This window comes from Ursus arctos, unplaced genomic scaffold (genome assembly GCF_023065955.2).
Source record: "Ursus arctos isolate Adak ecotype North America unplaced genomic scaffold, UrsArc2.0 scaffold_37, whole genome shotgun sequence".
NCBI classification, from domain to species: Eukaryota; Metazoa; Chordata; class Mammalia; order Carnivora; family Ursidae; genus Ursus; species Ursus arctos.
The window spans coordinates 194911-213693 of record NW_026623053.1 but is presented as its reverse complement, the minus strand read 5'-3'; the positions used below and the strand labels follow the sequence as shown (position 1 = coordinate 213693).

The 18783-nt window shown below is 41.1% G+C and overlaps 2 gene segments (V, D, J or C); both read left to right on the top strand.

Annotated features, from left to right (window-relative positions):
* Positions 1–251: 251 nt before the first annotated feature.
* On the top strand, positions 252–899 carry LOC113249111 (T cell receptor alpha variable 29/delta variable 5-like). The segment is given in 2 exon segments: positions 252–303; positions 481–899. Coding segments are annotated over 2 exon segments (471 nt in total).
* A 16605-nt stretch (positions 900–17504) lies between these two features.
* LOC125282020 (T cell receptor alpha variable 26-2-like) lies at positions 17505–18403 on the top strand. The segment is given in 2 exon segments: positions 17505–17544; positions 18021–18403. Coding segments are annotated over 2 exon segments (423 nt in total).
* The last annotated feature ends 380 nt before the right edge of the window (positions 18404–18783 follow it).

Below are 18783 nucleotides of genomic sequence, written 5' to 3'. Positions count from 1 at the left end.
TTATTCTAACATTTTTATGGGGGAGGGATTGCAAGTTGATCTTTAGGAAACAGAAATACATTTTCAGAATTTTTCTACATGAGGACTAAAGGGGGCAGTGCTTCCTTTTACAAAGATGAACAGTTAAAAACAGGGCAGCTCATACTGGAAATAGAAGGCTCTGTGGAAGGAAATGAATGAAGTGCAGGAAGTTGAAGTCAGATTTATGGTTGCTTGGGCAGAAGAGAAGACAACCTGTGTCCACGGTAGAAATGGACAAGCTCCTGGGGGCATCGCTGTTGATTCTGTGGCTTCAGCCAGACTGTGAGTTCTGGGCGGGAGGTCTGAAAATAGTAGAAAACTTCCATGAGGCGCCACAAGGCTGGGAGATGGGATCATTGGGAAGTTGTGTTTTATTTTGCATTGTGTTCTGGCTCATGATGTTTTTCTGTGGGGACTTAAAAAATAGAATTTAAAATCTGTTATTCTCTTTTCGAACAGGGGTGAATGGTCAACAGAGGATGGGTGACCAGCAGCAGGTCAAGCAAATTCCGTCCCTGAACGTGCAAGAAGGAAAGATTTCTATTCTGAACTGTGACTACAATAATGATTTATTTGATTACTTCCCGTGGTACAAAAAATACCCTGCTAAAGGTCCTGAATTCCTGATATCGATATTCTCAGTTACGGGTAAAACTGAAGATGGAAGATTCACAGTCTTCCTCAACAAAAGCGCCAGACGCCTGTCCCTGCACATCGCAGGCTCCCAGCCTGGAGACTCAGCCTTGTACCTCTGTGCAGCATGTGCACAGTGCTCTCCAGGCACCTGCAGCCTGTACCCCAACCTGCAGCTGGCTCCTTGCCTCTTTGGGGTCTCTACTGGGAGGCACGTACTTGCTTCCAGTTACACACAGCAGTAAGAGAGGGTGTGCTTTAAAGTAGGAGAGTGGGCCGAGCTTTAAGGAAGACTAGATACGTAGCAAGTCCTACAAATGAGTTAAGGTCATTCCTTGGGTTTTAGAGTATCAAAAAGTCTAATCATTCTCCCTTTTCACTTACAGAGAGGGGGTACTACTTAGCTGAAGCACCCATCTCTGGTGATGCTTTGATTCCACTAGACCCTGGAATGAAAATACTGTTTCCCCTGTAGCTTCGGGGAAAACATACACTTGAAATGGGGAAACCGGGGTCCTACTTCAAGTTCTCCCAGTGAATATTTGTATGCCTTTCAGTACTAGCAATTATGTGCTTCATTTTTGTGTCAAATGAACAAAATAATACCTCATCATCACTTCCAGATAATTGTATCTTTACACTAAATGCATTTGAGAATATACATGTTGTAAGTCATAATCATGTATTTGTTTCATCACTCACAAGATACTTCCAGGCACTGCTTCAGTAAATCACTTACTGTGTGTCCTTTTCCCAAGGAAGACACTGAACTATTTGACACGCTGTCCATCAGGAAATGTGCTGCCCTGGGGATCATAATAAATACAGGCATGTCATGAAGCTGGCCAGCCGCAAGGCTCTTGTTTTGGGGAGCCATCCCGACTCCCAGATGAGATGGATACATCACATTTGAGCATTTAGGGTGCAGTTCATAGTGTGAAGAACCAGGCCAAGGTCATTCTAAGAATTCAGAAGACATAGAACTATCCCAAACATCCCAAATATCCCAAATGTTTATTAATCAGGAGTCTCCAGTAGGTCGTCATTCAAATAAAAATACAAGCAGTTTGCAGCTTCAGACTTAAGTGATCTAAATGGCCCAAGTTCCTTACCTGGGATTCCCCTTTCCGACAAATAAGTAGTAATGAAACGAGCATCATAGCTAATAAAAAATACCCTGATGTTTTATATTCCAACTTCCCCACTGTCGATTTGTATGACCTTGGCATTTTTATTAATCACTCAGGTTGCTGTGAAATACAGGCTAGAACTAGATGATATTACTTCCTTACAGCCTAATGAGGATGGGATTCCACTCAAACGTTTACTGACCACTGGTTTTATGCTTTTCACGTACGTGATGAATAGAAGGAAATTAGTCAATCTGAATTTCTATGAAAAAATTTTCTTCTTTATGCCTTGAATTCTCAGTCCCTTAAATGTAGAATTTCAAGCTGAAAACAGAAAAAAGATGCCAACTACCAAAAAGGAAAAGAGAAATAGGATAAGACACCCATGGCTCTCCTGAGAAAACAAGAGACTACTTGTGCACATAATGTACGTGTCATGTCGTGTGTGTACGTGTGTGTGTAATCTTTGCCAAGGAGCCTTCTCCCGATTCATCACCAAAAAGCTAAAGGCATTCCTGAGATACCTTTCTAAGAAGAAAATCAGGTGGCCCTCCAAAGTGGTCCCTGAGTTAAGAAGCTATATTACACAGGAGATGATTTCAATAGTCATTCCATTTTGGATGGGCTCAGAGAGTCCCGATCTCTGGAACCGTGAGACATCTAACCGTGGAGTCGGTACAGAGCTCACTGGAGAGCCTACCTATTTATTCTATTGTAATGAAATATAGCCTTATCTTCTCAAAGCCACACCACAGGCTGTTCAATGAAGTACCCACTTCTCCTGCTATTTCTGTAAACAATTATTACAGTAATAGTGCATAACTCTAAACCTCGGAAGCTTAAAACAGCAAATTATTTCACTCAAATTTGTGAATCGATAATTTAGACTGGAGGCAGATGAACACTTCTGGGCATGGCTGAGCTCACTGTTATGTCTGAAGATCAACTGGCTGCTGGCTGGTCTAGAATGGCCTTGTCTGGGGTAACTAAGACTACTCCACTCTTCTCCACTCGCCTTATCCTCCAGCAGCCTAGGTCAGGCATATTTCCATGGCAATCATGGGGGAGCAAGACTTGAAACATGAAAGCATCTTTTAAACCTTTACTTCCATTACGATTTGCAATACCAAATTGGCCAAAGCAGGTCTCACATTCCCACCATAATATATCACTATATATATATATATATATATATATATATATATTCCACAACAGCAGGGGCTGGATGGGGAAAAATATAACATGATAGAATATTATATATTATTTTACATAATACATACCATTTATCTAGATATGTATTTTAATATTTGTTATATGCTGTATATTATTATGAATTCAATTTTTTTATCATTTATTTTTTATTTTTTCCCAACCTCTCTCTATTTCTCTTACTGCTTGGCTTTCACAACCACTTTTCTACTCCTTTCTATAAGTTCAATTTTTAAAAAAGATTTCACGTATAAGAGATATTGTGCAGTTCATTTAAATTTAAAAAGATAAAGAAATATGGATAATCAGTCTAGCTATTGTATATTTCTGTTCTTAACAAAACTATTTCTAACATCCTAAGTCAATCAATCAAATACCTTTTCTTATCTTCAGTTAGATTTAACATGATTTATAAATTATTCAAACTTAGTTATAAGTTCCATTACAATGGACATTTTTCACTCTGCTTGCCACTTATATTTACCCTATTTCATGTCTATGCATGAGGGAGGCTATAATGTGGGAATGGATTGATGCCTTTTCTACATTCCTAAGACTACACAAAACATCACACCGAAAAGGGAATGCTATATACAATCTCATCCCTGTTATTTTTGTTCAAGCTCTTTATGTTACAACGTTCACATTTTATTCATTCCCACACTCATTAATCTATATGCTTTTCTTATTTGATATACTTGAGAAGTGACATTGATAAAGGGTTACTTTCTACCATTGACCTAGCTATGAGTATGCCAGGTCATCTTGAACAAGTGATCAACTTCTTAGCATCTTATATCAGGACTTCATGTGTATTTCAAGGCCAATCATTTCCAGCTAACATGGCTCTCAGATTTTATTCATTCAATCAATCAACAATTATTCATTGAGTACCTACTAAATTCTATATGCATGTTACATGCTGGGGAAAAAAGAACTATGAGAAAATAAATAGTATCTTCTCTCACTGAATTTTTACTCTAAAATGAGTCAAGGACTAAGCTTAGGAAATCAAACGGTGATCTGAAGGCACATAGAGTCCCACTGTCACCCAGCCTTAGTAGTGAGTCAAAGACAGTGTAGAGTCTGTGATGTGAAGCCTAAGCTGAGACCTGAAGTTTAGTAGAAGTTAGTCAGGTTGAAGGACAGAAGAGGTAGGAAAGTGATCCTAAAAGTAGGAACCGCACAGGGGCGCCTGGGTGGCTCCGTCAGTTAAGTGTCTACCTTCAGCTAAGGTCATGATCGATCTCAGGGTCCTGGGGTCCTGGGGTCCTGGGATCAAGCCTTGTGGACTCCCCGCCCAGTGGGGAGTCTGCTTGTCCCTTTCCCTCTGCTCCCTGCCCCACCTCCCTGCATAGAAGACTGTAAAGATCATAGTGAATTTTAGGACTGAAAGCCAAAATTTTGTCATGAATAAAATTATATATTTATTTATTTATATTTCTCAAACTAACACTGCAAAGTAGCCATACTCTCAACTTTACAAATGAACAATCATATTCTTTGTGAAGTTGCCAAATGTGTTATTTATTTGAGATTCTTCTAACAGTTCATATATTAGACACCTGATGTGTACCTTAGACTTGAATACAGGAGATGCAATCAAAAAGAAATAGGCATTGTGTCTGCCTTCAGGAAACATATAATATTATGGAGTGTATTACAAAATAGTGCAATCAAAGCTACCATAGGAGGCAAGTAAAATAAAACCACCTAACAGAGGCATCTAAATTGGAAACAGAATGTAACAGAAAGCTATCTGGGAGAGGTGATGTCTAAGTTAAGACTTATAAAAGCATTCGCCAAAGAGAGAGTCAGACAAAGGGTATTACAGAAGAAGAGAAATAGAATGTGCAGAAGTATAAAGACAAAATTAGTTTAAGAGAATTACATGAAAGGAATTCAGAATGGCTGGAGCATTCAACTCAAAATGGGCAACAGTAAATATAAAACTAAAGCACTAAGCAGAAATCACTTTGTGAAAATAATTATAAGCCGTTATAAGATGCCTGTACATTATCCGGAAGGCATTAATGAGCACTAAAAGGCATCTGAACAAGCAAATGGCACAATGGAACGTTATATTATTTAAAACATTATTTTGTTTTCATACATGTAGATATATGTTTATATATAATTGTATGTATATTTTCCCTTGATTTTTCTTTTTCCTCTTAATGCTGGAGTAATTCTCTCTCTAACACAGTACATTGCTAGGCTTTTCCTTATAGCAAGAAAAGGACATATCTTGGATGTAAACTTATTAAAGAAAAGCCCAAATCCACATTTTATTTATTTATTCATTTTTAAAGATTTTATTTATTTATTTGACAGACAGCCAGCGAGAGAGAGGATCACAAGCAGGGGGAGTGGGAGAGGAAGAAGCAGGCTCCCAGCGGAGGAGCCTGATGCGGGGCTCGATCCCAGAACTCCGGGATCATGCCCTGAGCCGAAGGCAGACGCTTAACAACTGCGCTACCCAGGCGCCCCCCAAATCCACATTTTAATCAACATTTCTCAGCCTGGCCACAGGGAAGCATTGTTTTAAAAGCATTCTAGCTAGATGTATACAATCCTGTGGGAAGAGTGAAAGTGTTGTGATGTCTCTCTGATTGGTTGTCCTCCAGAGTCACAGCGTTCTGGAAACAATTGCAACGGGCCTCACTCTGAGCTCAAAGGTAACTGCTGCTGAGGAAGGTCACCCAGGAGCTGACCTGGCCCACTCCCCTGAAGAGACTTTCGTGCACGCTGTTGTGGCAGTCGGCCCATCAGTACCTGGTTGAGTCTGGGAGAGGCTTATAACGGTGACAGCACCCTGAGGGCAGGAGCTGGGTCACCTTTCTGATCTTTTTGAGATTGTGGGAAGGGGGAAGAGGGGATAAACGATGGCTAATTATGACAGACACTCTGGAGGGAATAAAGGGAAGGAGAAAGGAACCAGATTTTTTATTCCTTTTGCCTTGACTGAAGATTTAACTCATGACCTAGTAGCCAACTGCCTTAAGATCAGCTCAGCAGATCAGTCTTGTTATTTCTTCTGTCTACAGGATCTAGCATGTCCAAAAAGGTCATTCAATCTCAACCAACAACATCAAGGCAGGAGGGCAAGACTGTGAAACTGGACTGTTCATATGATGCCGGGGTTGTATATTATGTGTTGTGTTGGTACAAAAAGTTTCCCAAGGGGAGATGACTTTCCTCATTTGCCAGCACACAGATACAGAAACCAATGTCACACAGGGTCAGTATTTTGTGAATTTCCAGAAAGCAGCTAAAACTATCAGGCTCATCATATCACCATCACATTTGGAAGACGGCAACATATTTCTCTTGTCTCAGAGAGGGCCTTACAAAAAGCACAGAGCTCAATCTGAGGCAATTGCCTGTTCCCATATTCTCACGGAAGCCTCAAACCTTACCCAGACATTTGCTAGCAGCTGGTGGTTAAGGTGTGTAAGATAAGATCTAAAAAGGAAGTTGTTGAATTCATTCCAGAAAGCACTCCTTCACAGCTGGCTCGGGGACCACTCAGAACCATTTGCAAAAGTCATACTCCTCAGATATCATCATATTTCTTATTTCTTCCCATGGAGTAGGTCATTTAAAAAATCAGCATACGAAGGACAGTATTTTACGATTATACTTGATTATTGCAGATTTTATACGTGCTCAACTCAATCTTTTGGGGAAGATAGTTCTTTTGGGTTTCTGGACCCAATTCCAATGTGGGGGAAGGAGAGGCTTCCCACAACACCAAGCAATTCTCCAATATGAGCTGGGTGTCCTACAATTCAACTCAATTCTGATACCATCTATCTGGAGATAGATCCCACTGGTTGAGGGCTCAGTCCCACAAGACTGCTCCCCCCTACTTCAGATGCCAGTTAAAAGCCCAAGCTACTTGTACTTCTGACACACTGGCTACATATTGGAGGTTCCAAGAACCCCCTCCAACCCAGGATGCCAATCACAAGCCCAGGTTTTTACCTGTACTTCTGACCAACTTGCTATAGATATGAGGCTCCAACAGCACCTTCCTTAGATTTCTGGTGCCAGTTGCAAACCCAGGTTGCTATCTGTACTTCTGACGGGCTGGTTATATATCAGAAGTTCCCATGTCCCCATCCTCAGGTCCAATTAATATGCCAGAGTGGTTCACAGAACTCAAAGAGACATTTTACTTACTAGATTACTGTTTATTATAAAAGGACATAAGGAATTCAGGAACAGCCAGATGAGAGAGTTGCATCAGGCAAAGTATAGGGAAAGAATGCGGAGCTTCCATGCTCTCTGAGAACATCACTCTCCCAGCAACTCCTTGGGGTCACCAACCCAGAAGATCTCTGAACCCTGTCCTTTTGGGGTTTTACGGAGGCTTCATTACTTAGTCATGATTGATTAAATCACTGGTCATCAGCAATTGATTCAACCTCCAGCCCTTCTCCTCTCCCTGGAGGATGGGGGTGGTTACTGAAAGTTCCAAAAGAATCCCAGGATTGGTTCCCCAGCAACAGCCCCCATCCTTAGGTTGCCTAAGGGTTTCCAAAAGCCACATCATTAACATAAAAGACGGGTTCATTGTTCTTATCACAGAAATTCCAAGAATTTTAGAAGCCCTCTGCCACAAATGGGGTTAAAGATCAAATACATATTTCTTATTATAAATCGTGGAAAGCACTAGGGAAAAATAAGCACACAAAATAGAAATTTATTTGCTGGGTTGCCTAAGGACTGGCCAGAGAAATGGAACCTTGGCTGAATAATTATAGACAGAAGTATATCACACCATGTAGTAGAGTAACATGTTCTAGACCACTTTTTCCTATCTCCTTGGCCACATTTCACCCTAATTCTTGCCAGCTCCAGCTTGGCTTACCATGCCCTTTGATTCACATCCTCCCTGTACCTGGGTTTGTTGACTGAAGTCCCCCTACAGTCACATGCCCATCACAAGCTTTAATTAATCATGACAGAGAAAGGATGAATGTGGTGAGGCACTACTACAGACACTGGAGTCTGAAGTTGATCTCGTAGCCACCTGACTTGTTCATGGGAAACAAGAAATGAGACCATGGCTTTTAAACGAGGTGTTTTTTTAATTCAGATGCCTGCTTCCCAACTGTTTTTGTCAAGTCCACAGGACTAGTCTTTCCATTCTGAGGAGTCATTTTCCTTGCCTTAGGAATTCCCTAAAATCCCTCCTAGGAATCATCTGCTAAGGATAATGAATGGACCCTACTTCCGTGTCTTCAGGTCTGACACAGTGCCAGATCCTTACCCACCTTTCTTCTTAATCTTGCACCCTGAACTAAGGCTTTGACAGCTTATCAGAACCAAAAATGAAATACATGAAGTGTCAACTCTTTTGTGGTTGTCACCTATTGCTGGACAATTTGGGCATTCCTCCCCTGAAACTGTATCTGTGTGTATTTAAAGTAACATTGCTATGCTTGTTGAATATTTACTCCCATTGGTTTAGTCAGTCACTTGTTCGTTCAGGAGAAAAATACCAGGTCCCACGTAAAACCTTTCAGTTGCTTCTAATTACTTTCAGGCAAATGTCTCTGTCCAAGTTCCCTCGTATATATTACAGAATGTTCCTCCTCATGATCTTTGGATCAAGACCAAGGTTAATAATAAGACAGAGGATATTCTTTTGATATCTGTGCTATCCATAAGCTCATCTTCAAGACCTATTTTTAAAGATCCCAGAAAGAACCCATCTGGGCCAGAATAAACTACCAATACCTGATTCCTCAGCCTTGCAGTGTTCCTTGGGATTTATTCTTGTTGGGTCCTGATTTACTCCTATGGTTCCCAACCTAGATGAAGCCACAGAATCAACAACAATGCATTCTGGAACTTGCCTATTCCTCCCTCAGCAAAGATCCAACAAAGATTCTCATTTCTATGAGATTATTAAAAATAAAATATAAATAGGCTCAAAATACAACGAGCAGAAGGTAAAACAGTGCTGTCTTTTTCTGATAGAATAGGTGTGAGATGTTTCAGTTATGAACTGTGATTTACAATGTAGTATGTGCTGCATTCCTGATACCACTATTTCAATTTTAGGTACACTGGAAGATGGACAGAGTTCCAATTAGTCATAGGATATGTAAAGCATGAAAGTGTCACTTCCGCTCTACCTCGTAAAACTAGATAAACAGCAAAATCGTAACTTTGCTTTTACTATCAGAGACCTGAAGTCACAGGGAAGCCAAGTAGGCTGGATTCTAATGAGGAACAGCCTCCTTGAAGAACAGGTAGGCTTGTGGACTGACACCATATTAGCAGAGCATGGGTAAAACAGGTGCTGGCTGCCCTGCGAGCAAGAAGAAATCAGCTAAAAGACTGAGTGAGGTCTCTTATGACAATGTAGAACTGCAGGGAGTCACAGACGCAAGAGGAATCTGCATTCACTGGTGGGACCATTTTCACAGACCTCCACCATAAGCTCACAAAAATGACTGGGAGCAGAGAGGGTGACAGAGGGAGCCCCATCTGAGATGTTGGTCTGCACAATGTGACTGCAAGGGGCACAAGTCCCTTAGCTAGGGACCTTACCTAGGTCAGTCTCTCACATGGAGGAAAAGCCTGGGGCTGTTGGGCATGGGAGTAAAGAGGAAATTCTTTGTATGCACACATGCATGTGCGTGGGCACACACACACACACACACACACACACACACTCCTAGGGCACACTTGAGATCTACTGCAACAGAGTGAATAGTCAAGGAAAAAGCGCATGAACTTTGGTTAAGGTAGAGGGGCAGGAAAACACTCTGAGCTGAAAACCCTGTAACGGAACAGTTAATCATTCTGCTACCGATCAGAACTGAACTAGCATGGGTTCCGTCCCTGGTGAGTTACGGATAGAGACTACATGAAGCGGGGAGTCGTCACACAAAGCAATCTTTATTTGCAGCAAATAGGGAGATCATGGGGAATAATTTCCAAAGCCATCACACCCCAAACAACAAAATTGGGGAAGTTTTAGGCCAAGGGCACATGCTTATTCACGAAGGGCTTGACAAAGGAGAGTTCAGTATAGAATCCTGGCAGAGCCATCCTCAAGTTGACAGAGTCCCGGTCCTGGTTGATTGAAGTCATGAGGGCCAGCAACGGTCAGTATCTTCAATTCTCTGCGCCAGTCAGTCTGGTGTTTGAGGCTCAAAGGGGTTTAAATCCTGCAGAAACAACTCAAGAATGTGTGTTAGGTCAATCCTTACTTTTGAAAAACACTGGGAGTTTTACCAGGGATTTACCATCTCTGATACGTTAGGCTCTCTCCTGGCTTCCTAGAGATTGCTAGTTTTTTCATTCCCTTTGTTTCCTTAAAATCCTTAACTGCAGAGGTTTTTGCATTCTTTTGTAATTCCAACACCTCTCAAGAAGCTCTGCAAGCCTGTGAGCCCTGTGCTTGGGCAAACAGTCCCGTCGTGGGCATAACTCACAAAAATAGATGGGGGCCTACAATGACGTCTCTTGTGTCCTGAGAGCTATGCCTCATCTCTCTTTTTCCGAGGACCCCTAACTCTTTCTGCTTATACGATGAGGAAGAGGCAGAAAATCTTCTTACACAAGACGCACCGAGAAACATGGCGGTGTTTGGCTGCCACAGGGAAGAGAGGCATGAATGCTGAGAAAATCCTACATCCAAGATCCAGGTACATGGATCAGTCTACATTGACACCGGACCAAGACAACACAGTTTACCTACCCACACAGTCAGCCTAGCAAGCTCTGAATAACCAACAGCCATCTGCTGTTGGGGAGGAACAAGGGTAAGTAGAGAGATCTCACTGCCACAGGAATTCCGGGACAGCTTCAAGCTGAAGGTGGAGCTAAAAGTTTAAAGTGGATTACTATAGAAGAGATTCCTTTTTAACATAACCACAACAGTGTTATTAAGTTTACATATATTAACAGTAATTGAGAAGCTAGATTTTCAATGGCTCATGAAGCAGTAAGATTGTTTCAGGAAAACTTTGATACTTAAGTCAGGGTAGCCTAATAAGGTAGAACTCTCTATTTTCAGGGCTTTCTGTTCCTAGAGATGACATGACTGGACACTCCTGTCAGAAATGTTAGCTCATACACTTTTATTCACTAGGTATCATTCTGAAGAAGGTGGTTAAAAAAAGGGGGCTGTTTCTTAATAATATTTTTATCTGTCCAATATTTGTTATAGGTTCTGACACTGTTAAGTCCAGAGGCTTCTGGAAAGAGCCATCACACGTCTGGGAAAGAAGACGGTTATTCTGGTTCTCCAGTTTCCTATAGACTCTAGAAATAAAATGTAAATTCGAAAATTATCCAGTAACCCATCTTCATTGTCTCAACAGGGACGAGTGGCCAAAAAAAGAATGTGGAGCAGAGTCCTTCAATCCTGAATGTCTGGGAGAGAAAAACGGCTGTTATCAATTACAATCACACTGAGAGACTCTGAGGTATTTCCTTGGTACAGGAAGGAAGCAGAGAAAAACTCTACTCTTCTAACAGAGATTCACCCAGATGTGGATAGAAAACAGGACAGGAGATTCACAGTACTGTTGAATAAAAAAGTGAAACGTGCCTGCCTGCGTATCACAGCCACCCAGCTGGGAGACTAAGCCTTGGATTTCTGTGCCCCCATCACACAGAGCTCTCCAGGCACCTGCAGCCTACAGTGAGGGACCAGTCACATTCTTTGTCCTGGAACTGGTTTGGGGTTGAAAGGCTTGCCGTAATGTGTTTGTGTCCAACTTGAAATGAATGCAGAGCTCTAATCACTGTGATGATAAGAAATTCAGTTTCCAATGACTCAAGCGAGCTACAACAATTTGTACTAACTCCAGTATATTCTAGAGAAGAAATGGTGGTGTTTTAAATAGATATGTAAATTGTAAGGATAACCTCATTGGGGTGTTTAAGGTTCTCTGATTGAGACCGTACATGTTTCATAATGTGCCAAAGAGATCTAAAAGTCTTCCAGGTGACAACGTGGGTGGCTTTCAGGGGAAAAAAAGAAATATATATATATATATATATAGCCTTAAAAATTTGGATATATATACATATATATAAATATATATGTATATATATATATATCCTTAAAAATTATTATAAAATCAACACATGCTCATTATGGACACTTTCGAGAGTATAGAAAATGTAATAGAAGAATTAGAGTCATGTAAAATTCTGCTACCCAATGATAATCACTTACCACAAATATTTTTTCTCTAGGTGGTCCACATATGCCTTCATATCAATTTAACATATAAAATATACTTTTCTTTTTGAAGATTTTATTTATTTATTTGAGAGAGAGAGAGCACAAGGGGGGTGGAGGGAGCAGAGGGAGAGGAAGAACCGGACTCCCTACTGAGTAGGGAGCCTGACATGGGCCGCCACACAGGACTCCACACAGGGCTGGATCCCAGGACCTGAAGAATATACTTTTCATGTAACATTTATGTCCATTCTCCTTTGTACAATTCATCTTCAAAGTATTGGGTGCTTGGTTATAAAAGATACAATTTAAATAACAACCAGAGGAATTCCTGCAAAGCTTTTCACATTGTGACTGTTGTATCTTCAACAAATATTTACTGTCTACTATGTGTCAGACACTGGGTTTGGTGCTAAGGATTGAGCAGGATGAAGAGAAAGGGATAACATTTAACTCTGTTCTGACTCTATCCTCTGATGAGTGTCTGCTCTCCAGAAATCACTGGGAAAGTTTTTGACCGAAGTGTACACTCAGGGTTCGACTGACACTACTCAAGGGTTTTGAGATTTTGCCCAAACGTAGCATCAATCCCTTCATACCTCGTAGGTCTGTAGATACATCAGCAAGAGTATGAAATTTTTCCATTTTCCCCAATGTTCCTTCGTGAAAGGGAAATAATAACCATTGTAATCAAATGATTCAAATGAGAGGGGAAGGAACCTCACCAACTCCTCTATAAGGCCAAAAAAGTAATTAATATTTATAAAGGAAAGCTTAGGGTAGTGAAAATAATTGTAATACAAATTATTCTTGGATTTCTGAATAGGTAATAAAAACACAAGGTAGAAAATACAAATTATGGGGTGCCTGGGTAGCGCAGTCGTTGAGCGTCTGCCTTTGGCTCAGGGCATGATCCCAGCGCTATGGGATCGAGCCCCACATCAGGCGCCTCTGCTGGGAGCCTGCTTCTTCCTCTCCCACTCCCCTGCTTGTGTTCCCTCTCTCGCTGGCTATCTCTCTGTCAAATAAAAAAATTAAATCTTAAAAAAAAAAAAGAAAATACAAATTACATAAAAAAATATATATAATGGGGGCGCCTGGGTGGCTCAGTCAGGTAAGCATCTGGCTTGTGATTTCGGCTCAGTCATGCAGGGGTCCTGGGATTGAGCCCAGTGTTGGCTCTATGCTCAGCAGAGTGTCTGCTTGGGATTCTCTCTCTCCCTCTCCCTTTGCCCTTCTCCCCACTCATGCTCGCTCTCTTTCTCTCGAATAAATTAATAAAAATCTTTAAATAAAATTTTTTAAAAAATGAAATACAGTATACCTAGGAAAGTAACATTCCCAGTCACTACCCGCAGCCACACTATCCCCAGCAGCCTAGGAAAACCATGGATAAAATTAAAATTTTCTTTGGGTTATTTGTTTTTTTATCCTTCAGTTGTACAAGTTCTTTATATATTTTGGATACTCAACCCTTCACAGGTATTTACAAATAGTTTCTCCCATTCTGGGGGTTGTCTTTTTCACTTCCTTGAGAGTATCTTTCGGAGCAGAAGAGCTTTTAGTTTTGATGAAGTCTAATTTATCTATTTTTTTTCTTTAGTTCCTTGTGCTTTGATGTCCTATTTTAAAACCATTGCCCGATTCAAGGTCACACAGATTCACATCAGTGTTTTCTTCTAAGACTTTCAGAGTTCAGGTTTGTATGTTGAGGTCATGGATCCATTTCAAGTTAATTTTTTAATACGGTGGGAGATAGAGATACAATTTCATTCTGTTGCATATGGATAACAAGACAGTCGGCGTCCCTAACCAAAAGAAAGCTGAGTAGCTATACTGATATCAGTTGAAGTAGACATTAAGCCGGGAGTTATTACTAGAGATCCAGAGCTACACTTCAAAATGATTAAGTGCACCACCTACTAGGATGATAGAACAATTCTATTTTTATACACACCTAATAGCATGGCTTCAAAATATATCAAACATGAATCAGTAGAATTAAGCTAGTAAAATTTGTTGATTTAAAAAAATCAATAAACATATATACAACTGTAGTGGCAGACATTAACACATACATCTCCTAGTAGAAATGTAGAGAAAATATGAACAACACAATTAATACTCTTCACCTGATTTACATATCCAGAACACCTTAACCCCCAACAACAGAATATAGATTCTTTTCAAACGTACAAAGAATACTTATCAAAGTTGACTGTATTCTAGATCTTAAAGCAAGACTTAATTGCAAAGGATTTAAATCATTCAGAATGTAGTCTCCGACCACAATGGTATTAAGTAAGAATTCGATAACAAAAAGATAATTAAACTTCATTTTTGTACCTTACTGGATATAATAGCCGTTTTTCAAATGTATTGCCACAGAAGAACACCAAGCCAAAGCAGGTTTGCGGTGGGATAGATTTTCGGTCTCTGAATAGAGCAGTATAACACCCTATTTTCGAACCTCACTTCCTGTTTGGGGGCAGAAACGTCTTATAGCCCCAGAAACTCTACACTCAGGCACTCGTATGAAGGCCAGTCTCTGGACTGGAGTGAGAACAAGAGAAATTTCAACCAGAAGAAGAATTTCTATCATGCTCTACCCTGGCCTGCTGTGGGCATTCATAGCCTCCTTTGGCTTCAGTAGGTGTGGCCCTAAGCACAGGGCCTTAGCTTCCTCTTGGAGTCCAAGAATCAGAGGTATTAAGAGGGAAGAGAGGTGGGGAAATGAAATGCTGTGTGATTCTTTTCTTTGTCCTTGTGTCATAAATGAATCTAGTCCCCATGACCCATCTGAGACATTTCAGAGAACCAACCTTGTCTTTTTTCTCCATAGGACCCAGCACGGCTGAGAAAGTCATCCAGACCCAGAGTGCAGTAACAATGCAGGAAGGACAAGCGGCCACCATTTTCTGCAAGTATGAAACCAGTTGGAGTAATTATTACACTTTGTATTGGTACAAACAGCCTCCCAGTGGAGAGATGACTTTCCTCATTTACCAGGATGAAAACAAGCCAAATGCAAAGCAGGGTCACTTCTCTGTGAACTTTCAAAAGACAGAAAAATCCATCAGTCTCACCATCTCTCCCTTACAACTGACAGACTCAGCAGTGTATTTCTGTGCTCTTGGTAGCTCCACAGTAATAAAAAAAATAGTGAAAGATAAACAAAAACCTTAGCTCCATAAAGGCAGCCATCTGCTCAGATTTCCAGGTATTATGTTTTTATCTTGGGTTAAATAAACCACAAAGTGGTTCCTCAAATGATCCTTCAACAGTTAGATTTGTTAAAAAAGGAAACAGGAAGCTCAGAATGGCGTCATTTGTGCTAATGCCCACATCAGTAAACCAAGTAAACCAAGACTTAATCCCTAAGCTAACTGTAGTTCCAGCCCCCCAGGAATGTGACCGTTAACCAGTCAACATGGAATTACCCGTCAGCACTAGTGAGATAACCTACCAGATAAGAGCTTCCCTGCTCCTCTTAGGAAGGTGACCTTGCCTAAAACAATGCATTTTTTGCTAATAATTTCCCTTTTTTTTTGCCTCCTTTCCACCAAATCGTACACTAAACAATGAATAATGTGGGCTTGGGCAACTGCCTTCAAACACGGAAAGAACAAAGTATTAAGGGATGTGAAAGGAATTTGGTTCAGAGAGATTTTTAGAACTACTTCTGGGAGAAAAAATATCACAGAAATAGTTCTAAAATCCCCAACTGACTGAAAATGCTGCAGTCTTGAATCTTGGGGTACTGCGGTAGAAAGCTCTTTACTGAGCCTTACCACTAGAGGGAGGTAGCATTTACAAGGTATTTATCTTGAGATCTAAAACACAAACCTTGAAGAAGAAAAAAAAAGAAAGGAAGGAAGGAAGACTGTGGACTGGTTGGTTCCCAGTTCTAAGTAAAGGGGTTCATATATAGTCACAAGAGGGAGCTGTTACACCTGCAAACCAGTGCTCCTTCCGGAGTGAGGGGGAGGTTATCACTGAGTTGTGCAAAAATTTTATTTTCCTCCTCTTTGTCACCTTGTACTTCCTATAATCTCACATGGAGTGTGTGCACAGCTTCAAGGACACAGGCAAACCTCTTCCCCAACGTAAAGAGCTGACCACTCATAGGAAGAAAAGAGAGAGGTGATTCATAGTTTAATTTTTAATGGCCAAACATTGCTTCCTCTAGTAGAGTGATAAGCTTAGTTATTATAGCAGAGAAGGATGAGTAATTTTAATTTTATTCTATCCCATTTCTTTATTAACAACCATTTTTGAGAATAAACAGGGAAACTCTTTTATGTTTATTTCCACCTTTCTTGGAAAATGGCTTCATTTCAAATCATCTGTTCTCATGCCTTCTTTCATTTTAGTAGCCCCGATGCATGCCACCACTAGGCATGGGCATGGAGATGAGAAAATATGTGTTAAAGAGGGGCTCCGGTGGGATAGGAATAAGTACCACTCAAGTCATTGGTTCCTGTATTAAGACCAGAGGCATCCATCAATGCCTATCTGGAAGTTGCTTGAAACATCATTGCTGGAGCCGGCATGGGAGACCTGAATACTAGGCACCTTGACTCTTAGACTAGATTCCAATTTTGTCTTTTCCTGGTAAACTGAACACCGTAGCATCATACAGCTATGAAGTTATTTTTGTCACAGAGTTGCAAATATTTTCTTCTTATTGGATGTTTAACTCAGATTATGATCATTTTTTTTAACAGAAAGAAGTCTCTGACTTTTGAAGTTGTATTGTTTATTACAGCTCTTGAGATGTGCTTGCTGTGGCTGGGAAAATGGATAGGAATTCTCTGCTTCCTTTTGCCGTCCAGGGCTCAGCATAGGTTTCTTGGATTAAAGGACATTTCATACCAACTCAACGGAACATCAAGCCACCAATTGGTGGTGGGTTTTGCCTTGTACCACAAACGTGAGATAGATAATCTCCTTGGGGATGATTTTGCTCATTCAGATTCACTCAGACATAGCTTATTTGAGTTTGAACCTTGAAAAGGATCTCAGTGTAAACCCTCTGACTTAGGGCTAGACACTGGGAAAACATTCTTAGCTCTCTTTTCAAATTTTTTGTTTAATCCTAAGGATGAGAGTAGACCCAACCAAGAGACTGCTCCGTCCTTAGCCGATGCTTGGCTGGGGAACACCCAAATTGAAAGCTGCCTGAGAAAAAGCTATGTTAGTGGCTGCTATGCTGTTGCTGGGACCTCCCCCAACCTAGGTTAAGATACAAACCCTGAGCTCTGAGACCTGGGACCCTGGTTCGCACTGGAACTATGAGATCACTAACAGGAATCACTCTTCTCCTAACTTTAGGTAAGTGATCTGGGTCTAATAAGGATGACTTTCATTGCTAAAGACAAAAAAACAGGTATCTGCTACTTCTCCTTCCTCCACTGTATTTACTAAACTGCTAGAAAAAAATTGCATCTATACTTTTCTGTGCGTCTATGGGTTTCTCTTGAGAGTCTGAATATCATCGTGAGGGGCTGATCAGATCCACTCTTCACAGAAGATCTCCCGAGTCTCACAGCTCTCAGGCTTGTAGGGAGGTTTGAGTTCATTGAGCCCAATGGTCATGGAACACAGAAATTTATCTTTGGCCTTGTGGATCGGGATTGCTCAATAATAAATACCAGTAATATTTCTCTTGCCCTATGTAACACACACCGCAATGCTCAAGTTTTGGTGTAAGGCCAGAGAGGAGAGTTCTGGGAGTGCTTGTGACTCTGACCTTAGAGGTACCCACATTTGACAAACCAGAGCTAATCTATCGTTTCTCAACCCTTCAGGTATTATGAGTGATGCTAAGACCACACAGCCAAATGCAATGGAGAGTACTGAAGAAGAGCCTGTCCACCTGCCTTGTAACCATTCCACAATCAGTGGAAATGAGTATATACATTGGTATCGACAGATTCCCAACCAGGGTCCAGAGTACATGATTCGTGGTCTAAAAGACAATGTGACTGATGGAAAGGCCACTCTGATCGTGGCAGTAGCTAGAAAGTCCAGTACCTTGATTCTGCCGCGGGTCACCCTGGGAGACGCTGGTGTGTACTACTGCATCCTGAGAGAGGCACACTGGCACAGATGGGGCCGCCCCCGTACACCATCTGCCTGGTGGGGGAAGGGAAGCCGCCGCCCCCGTCGCAAGTCCACGGCACAAGAATGAGCAGGAGCCCAACGAAAGCGAAGTAAAGGAGAAAAGGGGAAAGAGTAAAGTGAAGATAGTGCGGGAGTCAAAGAGGAAAGGATAGAAGGAACAAAGAGGATGAGGAAGAAGAGCTTACGTTATCAAAGGGACGGACTAAAAAGCTCTCAAGGAAACTAAGAGACACAATTGTAAACCTACAATAAAGGGAAAGGGAGATGAGAATTTGCCGTAGCTCTTTGTCTTAAATAAATGTTGCTTTCTCTATAGGTCTCCCTGAAATAGGTGAGAACAACCACGGGGTTGTCCCAAAGACTTTCTTCATTCAGACCCTAAGAGGTGCCCAGGCTCTGGATAGTGCATCATATTAACCCTTCCGACTCCTCAAACATGGGAATGAA